The sequence below is a fragment of the Sycon ciliatum genome, chromosome 4 (assembly GCF_964019385.1).
Source record: "Sycon ciliatum chromosome 4, ocSycCili1.1, whole genome shotgun sequence".
Taxonomy (NCBI): domain Eukaryota; kingdom Metazoa; phylum Porifera; class Calcarea; order Leucosolenida; family Sycettidae; genus Sycon; species Sycon ciliatum.
In genome coordinates, this window is record NC_088646.1 from 28081404 (window position 1) to 28089279 (window position 7876).

Consider the following 7876-nt stretch of genomic DNA (forward strand, 5'->3'; position numbering starts at 1 on the left):
GCATTGACCGATATCGCTACAACCACGCCGTCGCTGCTATCGCCGGGATCACTGTTGTTACTGCTCTCCGAACCACAGCGCCTGGTGACAAAATGCACCCGCAACACACACACGCACATGTGTGCATATTCACGTGCATACACACATACGCATTCACCCACAAATGAGCATGTACAGAACACACACACACACACGCGCGCGCGCACATCACACACATACACACACACACACACACACACAAACACACACACACACAATGCATAGTAGATACCGTAAGGTGTTGCTAGAGTACCCTGACCACCTGGATCCATTCATGGTCATGTTTCTAAACACAAAATTGGTGAGTTGGCATGGGACCATGTGTGGCCCGAGTAGTACTAGTAGTAGTACAGTTGGGTCCCTACACATCATGATCTTAGCTCTCTATTGCAGGCACCACATGCACTCTCTTTGGCTTCACTGTTTCACTGCTCTGGCCGCCTGGAAAACAGAAATGAATTATCGTCTCCGTTCGTGAGGGACTTCACGGCGGCTGTTAACACCTGGAAAGTCTAGAAAATATAGAAAACGGGTGAAAACTGGAGTTGCTTGCTCACTTGCTAAAAGCACCATTGTGCTGCTTTTGAAGAGCGATAGGGCAAAAGGCCTCCTCAGATATATCACTGGCGTCTGTCTTATGCGTGCTGATAATCAGATTACTCAAACGTAGTACAGTTCGCATCCAAGTGTAGGATCATCTGCACCCCCCCCCCCTCTCCCCTTCTGCAGATGTCTCTGGCTAGGACCCTGGTATAGCTACACATATTGTTCAATTGAGCATACATGTATGGACATGTGTACTATACAAATTGATTTCTGGAACAAATGACAATCGGCATACACGTACTCTTCCAGGATACGCTGCTCCTTGGTGGAGATGCCCTGGTTGACGGAAATCACACCAAACTCGTGTAGAATTTCGCAAGTAACCTGCGGCGTCGGCATGGCGGTGGCGTAGAACTGCACGGTCATGCGATTGTCGAACAGCTCGGTGTTGTCGCACACTGGCGAGATCAGGCCGCTGGTCATGTAAGCCCGGGGCTCCTTCCAGCGTGGGCGTCTGCTCCCACCGGGCGAACCCGGCGCCGACAGCGGACAATCCTGCATGGCCTTGGACAGCCACATGTGCAGTGCGCGGTTCTCCGGCAAGCTGACCGCCTTTTGCTTCGGCACGTCTATCGTACCCGTGTCGATATTGATCAGAGTGACCTGCAGACAATCAAAGTCGGACAGAGAGCGCACAGATGCAGCCGATCATTAATGGCAGGGGAGGGGAGAGGTAGAATTGGAGGAGAAGCTCTTTCTGTGGCCCACTGGAGCTCAGTAACCCATGTGTAGCATGAGGAGCTGACAGTGCTCCAAGCTTTTGGAGCTGGAGTCCTGTGTTTACAACACCGCCAGTGCTCTCTTCTGAGAACCGAACGTTAACTGATTCACACACTGATACTAGTCGTAGTCAACATAAACACCGATATCCAGTACCCCCCCCCCCCCCCCGTGTGCCCAATCACCACAATGTCAATGTGAATGCATGTAAGGCGTACACGATCAGCCTTTATTCAAACAATCATGATGAGTAGTGGTGAAACGAATATACCGAATATTCGAATATTCGTTCGGTTTGTCAGATTCGAACGAATATTTCTCATGGCGAATATTCGTTAACCCGGTATGCAGAGTTTACCGGGAGACTTCAAACTTCCGTAACTTCGCGAATACTTGACTGAATCACTTCATCGAGAGGTCTATCGGCATTAGAAAACTCTCAGCTGTCGTCTCGAAGCAACTCGAACGCGATCCGAGGTCCTGGAATCGAGTTATGGCGGTCGAACGAAAATCACGTCTCAAGCTGGGTTTTTTTAGCGTGTAACATGCACTTCAGCTGGGGATTTTGTGAAAATTGACCTATAACATGATTGAGAGGAGGGCGTGTGATATCATCTGTGTTAACGAAAGAATATTCGTTCGTTCGTTCGTTAAGCCAAAGAATATTCGGCTACTGGGTTTTGATATCCGGTTCACCACTAAATTGATGAGCTAGGCATGCCCTCATGCAGGACAGCGACGGGTCCACATATCGCTCGTAATGATAGACTACAAAACAGGTGCATGCAGACCAAAGTACATACATCATCCGGCAAGTCCAGATCAGAGCGCGTTGCCACGTCCGCCGACATGAGCAGGCCCATGATGAATGGTACGGGTGCGTCCAGCAGGTCCATCTGCTGGCCAGGGAGAATTGGTGCCAGAACATGCTGCCACTCAAACGGATTGATCAGTGCGCCAAGACACTCGGACACCTCCGTCAGAGAGCTCAGGTCCTCCGACACGAGAAGAAGCTGATTCTCCAGCAGTAATAGTCTGATACAGCAAAATGAAAGAGAAAGAAGAAAACACAATCACCAGCACAGACGATGAGAAACAGATGGCATCACTTATCAGCCATGGGAGCAATTCGGACAACTCCATTTCTCCCTTCAGAAAAGACGCGGCTAACAATTTAGCACCCCGGAGACTACAATCGGTGAAAATTTGATCAACTACACCTATTACTACTACTACTACTACTACTACTACTACTACTACTACTACTACTACTACTACTACTACTACTACTACTACTACTACTACTACTACTACTGAGAACGTTGACTTTATTTGATAACAAACTGGGTGCCGGAATGAAGAATTCAAAAAACGGAAGCAAAGAAGGCAATGGTGACAAATCCAATCAAGTATATCGTAGATAGGAAAATCAAATCAAATAAATCGGAAAATCCAATAAGAAAATATAATAAAAGAATCAAGTCAACTATCGAATACCAAAACAAAGAGTAAACCCGCATCCGCAAACACAATCAAAGCAGCACCGTTTACCCAACTCATCCAACAACCCAGACAAGAGAAAACCAGATAAGGTACACAAAGAAAACGGGCAAGTCAACCATCAAATCATGACCAACATATAATAGCAAAATTGCTACAACAAAAATACAGACAATATCATGAAACAGTTAGGTCAGGCATGCTAAACAGCCAGGTGGGCACGGGCCCTACACTCCGCCACAAAACCGCCATGACCAGCACCCATGAGCCTTCGGCGGTACGAGTGCCGTGACCCCCGCAGACAAGTTATTTGCCAGCGAATCAGGCACACACTGATCCGGGCACGAAGCTGGCGCATGATCAGTGAGTAGGGGAGATCACGGTTCCTCTCACTGATTTGAGCTGCTAACGACTTCAGGAATATTGACGCCTCCGGCGCACACTGCCCATTGGTGGCGAAAACCAACGGCGTGAACGAACCGCGGTCGACGTTGTTGATCCGGCTCGAGTACTGGCGCTTCTTCTGCCTCTCGTTGTCAGACAACTGGCTCGCTACTCCCGAACGCGACAGCAAAGACGGCCTTGGGTGGGTAACCCGAACATCAAAGAAGGCGTTTTGCTGTCGCGTCCAGAAACCGCGAGCCCGTATGTCTGCACGAGCGGCATCAGCTCTAATACCTGAGACCGTCTCGCCATCGAGAGGCAGCAGAACAGGCTCCAACTCGACATCATACGCCACCTCGGACATGGCACTAGCCAGCAGGTCCCGAACCTCGTTGTGACGTTGCGTTGGGTACCCGCCACAGGGGCATGTCATGGCGTGGTGGCTTGTCATGTCTTTGCCACACACGCATGATGCTGGCAAACCTTCCAAGGGAAGGCCATATCGTAGGCCCACAGCATCACGGAAATCCGTCCTGCTGAAAACGGTCCCAGGCATTGTAGTCGCAGGTGGAGTCGTCAACCAACTTGAGACGCCATCTTCACCTGCGACCTCTACCAGTAGCCGTTGCGTGGGCGGGAGGCCGGATCGGATCTCCTCTGCCAAGTTCCGCTGCTGAACACGGCGCGCCGCCCGAGCACCTGCAGCCAATGTCTTGCATGCTGTTACCACAGACGACACCTCATGCGTGGAGGTGCCACCGACTACCAACTCCACCATGGGTGCAATGGCGTCTCGGCACAAGGTGCGCTCAGCAGCCGCCCGTGACACATTGCTACGGACCGCAAGACCACCAAGCTTTGCTGGAAGGGAAAGCAGTGCTCGCAAACCTCCCTCAACCGGCACAGAATGGCCCGTGAATGCAGGCAGCAGCTGATCATTTAGGACGCGATCCAGGGGTGCGTAGAGTGCCCCGTCAGCATTAGCAACGCGCTGCAAGTATGACCACCGAGACTGAATGGCAGAGATGAATAAATGGTAAGCCGCGTGGGGCTGGGTCTCTGCAACACTCGCCAGCCTCTTGGTTAAAGCACACCAGTCACCCACACGGCTTCCCACAAACCCATCACAGAACTCAGTGCTGCCGATGACTCCACCGAGATACCGGACGCCATCAGAGCAAATCCGGATGCCAGTGCCAGCAAATACCCGCTCAGCGTCTGACACCAGATGGCTCTTGACGAGGAGCACGGTCTTGGCAGCATTAGGCTTGTAGCCATACTTCGGGCCCTCAGCCGAGATGCAGTTCCAGTACTCACCGAGTGCCACAACGCGGTCCACAGCGGCATCGTCGTCAGCATACCACACCTGCATGGAACCACTGCATGTTGTGGACAGATGCTTGGCCAGAGGGACGGTAGCCAAAGCATAAAATGCCATGGCCAGTGGATCTCCTTGGCACGTGCCCTCTCTTGAGTAGAGTGTCTCGCCACCATCCAGGTACAGGGGGATATCCGCTTGGTACGTGTTCACAAATACCCGCCCTGCAGCTGGGCACACGCGTGGTATGTTGTTCAGTGCAGCTGCCCGGTTCACTGAATTAAAGGCGTTAGTGGCGTCGACGAGGAGTATTGCCTCTGACTCCTCCTTGGCAAATACCGATGACAGCGCCTCCACAGCCACTTCACATGCCGATGGTATCCCGACGCACAGCTGGGTTGGCGCCGTCGCAATCACCACATCCTTCTCAATCGCCGCCATGATTGCCTTGCCAACTGCACGCCGAAACACCTCACCCACAGCGATGGGCCGCACGCCAGGTCGCTTATCCAGTGGTATCAGTCGCGCTGCCAGAAACGGGCGCAGATGCAAAGCGTCCAGCCTCTCCGTGCACAGGCATTTGGCCACGCGAGAGAGGGCCGAACAGAGCTCGTCAGAAGCTGACTTGAACATGCCAACCATCCGACGCCAGGCAGCCGCATCCAAAGCCGAAGGTCCAGCAGCTCCCTTCATTCCCAATATCGTCTTCTTCATAGCTGCTGGTGTTATCGCCTCAAACATAACTGGATCCGGGGGGTCGGGGCTACAGTCCAGTAGGATGTCTGGATCAGCCGGCTGGGGAGCAGGGTGCTTATCCCGCAGGTGCTCTAGAACTGACTTCCCACTCACCTCTTCATCCAGGGGAAGAACGCCACCAGCACCATCAGCATCCAGGTATTGGGCAGCACTGCCAACTCGGTCATTGAAAACCATGTTCGCTAAGCGAACATCGTCCAAAGCACGTGGACTCGAATCACCCACGGCTGCATCAGAGAGATGAGCCTGAATGCATCGGGACTCCCGTAGCAATGGAGAGAGATCACCGGCAGTCCATAGCCCAAGCCGCTTGGCCAAAAACGTCTTGTGGTCGCTAGCCGCAGATCCACGAAACGGCTTCTGCAACAACAGATGACAGGCGACGACCACCGCCGACCACGCAAAGGCCCGAGCACCCGAGCCATCCGTAAATAAGGAAATGAGGCGTGCAATCTCCTTGACGAACTCTTTGCCTTCCGAGCCGAAGGGGACCATAAACACGTTTCTTCTCCATGAGATGACTTCACGGTATGCAGAATCGAACATGCTCACAGTCTCATCAGTAGTCTGACTCCAAAACCCTTCATCTGCAGATGAGTTACTGCCACCCTCAACCACCGTACTCGGCTCACGCGACGCTTGCTTTTCCGGACGCAGAGGGGCCAGACGAACATGCGATGGCTGATATAGCGATGCTGGTGAACAGGATGGCTCCGCCTGAGGCTGTCCAGACGAACCGGGACCCACAGAGGCCGGCGCCGCAGACACAGGTACCCGGGAAGCTGCAGTAGGATCAGAAGAAGCACCCGCGGATGAAGAGGCGGCAGCATAATCAGAAACAGTCTCCGAGCACACAGGAACAGGCAAATCCACCCGCAGCGACTTCACAGACGGAGCCGCAGGCGCAGATAAATACGATTGGGAAGATCCTGTGAATCCAGGCGCCGGTGCTACACCAGAGCATGCAGCGGCCGACGACGGGGGCCTGGATACCGAAGTATTCCGTACCTCTCGAGGCACGTCACCGGTCCGGCCAGCAGCGGAATCACCCGGTCGAGAAGGCTGCACTCTTCGTCCACTCCAGGCCGGCGGATCACCTGCAGAAAGGCCTTGAGGCACCTCCGATCCACCAACATCATGCAAATTCAAATTCCCAAAATTCCTACAGCGCCCAATCTGACCTGGGTAACAATTGACACAGCAGCGTCCATTCCTATTGCATGAACATGCTCCGCACGTACCACTTTTCTTGCTGCAGGAGCAACAGGGCCCAGCAGAAGCCTCACGCCGTGACATGTCATGCAGCCTGCAGCACTGCCAGAAGAAGCCGCACAGCGACGCGAGGTGTGAACAGCACCTCGCACGTCACTCGTGACAGACCATGCGGGAAAGCACCCAGCCGCGAAGCACAACACAGCAAGCCAGCTCACGTCACTTCCAAGGCCCAAGGCGAAGGCACGGAAAGCGACCCGAAACTACAGCACAATGGCCGGTTCGCCAGGTAAAACAAAACCAGCTGGAAGGAGGAATAGCGGACTGGACAACCCCACAGCGGTAAAAACTACTGGAGCCGACTCCTGATACCTAGACGAAAGTAATGAAGTAGGTTTAAAAAACCGGTTGACCTGGATAGTGGATACAACAATTAGAAAACTGCGGAGGAAACTGCGGAGGAGCAAAATCTCCATCCGCACTCCACTACCACTACCACTACCACTACCACTACCACTACCACTACCACTACCACTACCACTACCACTACCACTACCACTACCACTACCACTACCACTACCACTACCACTACCACTACCACTACCACTACCACTACCACTACCACTACCACTACCACTACCACTACCACTACCACTACCACTACCACTACCACTACCACTACCACTACCACTACCACTACCACTACCACTACCACTACTACTACTACTACTACTACTACTACTACTACTACTACTACTACTACTACTACTACTACTACTACTACTACTACTACTACTACTACTACCAAGAGTACATAACCCCCCAGAGTGTGCAACTCCACTATGGGTGCTGTCCCGACAGAATTTCAAGTTGACGTCATTTTGATGATGCAATGCGCACTGTACACGGATTATCAGACGAATCCGGAACCTGTGGTTGACCGAAGCCGATCGATCCTGTACAAATTATTGCAAAGAAAAACGTGTGATGCGTTGACACCCGTACACATGTTGTAAATCACTGCTGCAAGGAGCATTGCGTCATAAATAATGACGTCAACTTGAAATTCTGTCGGGACAACAGGGTATGTGGGAGTTGCACACTCTGGGGGGTTATGTACTCTTGCTACTACTTACGCCACAATGCTCAGAAGGTCGGCCAATGAGAAGATGCTCATCACGCGCTGCAGGTGGAAGTTGAGCAGTGGGATCCCAGATTCGTGAGATCGAATGCAGTGCATGGGTGCGATGGGCCCCTGCAGAGTGACCGCGTATCCCGGCTGCACCTGCTTCAGGTCGAGCAGATGGTGAATGTGACTCTCGACGAGCTGGGTGCCTGCAA

General features: G+C 52.6%; 1 protein-coding gene across 1 annotated transcript in view; it reads right to left on the reverse strand.

Annotated features, from left to right (window-relative positions):
- LOC135813496 (DENN domain-containing protein 5B-like) overlaps positions 1–7876 on the reverse strand; it is a 46052-nt gene that overhangs the window by 31656 nt on the left and 6520 nt on the right. The window contains exons 8-11 of the mRNA XM_065326589.1: positions 7672–7870; positions 2169–2400; positions 887–1248; positions 1–81 (exon numbers count right to left, since the gene is read on the reverse strand). The exon at positions 1–81 is cut by the window's left edge and continues 48 nt beyond it. Of these exons, the coding sequence (XP_065182661.1) occupies positions 1–81; positions 887–1248; positions 2169–2400; positions 7672–7870 (874 nt within the window). The remainder of the gene's footprint in view (positions 82–886; positions 1249–2168; positions 2401–7671; positions 7871–7876) is intronic.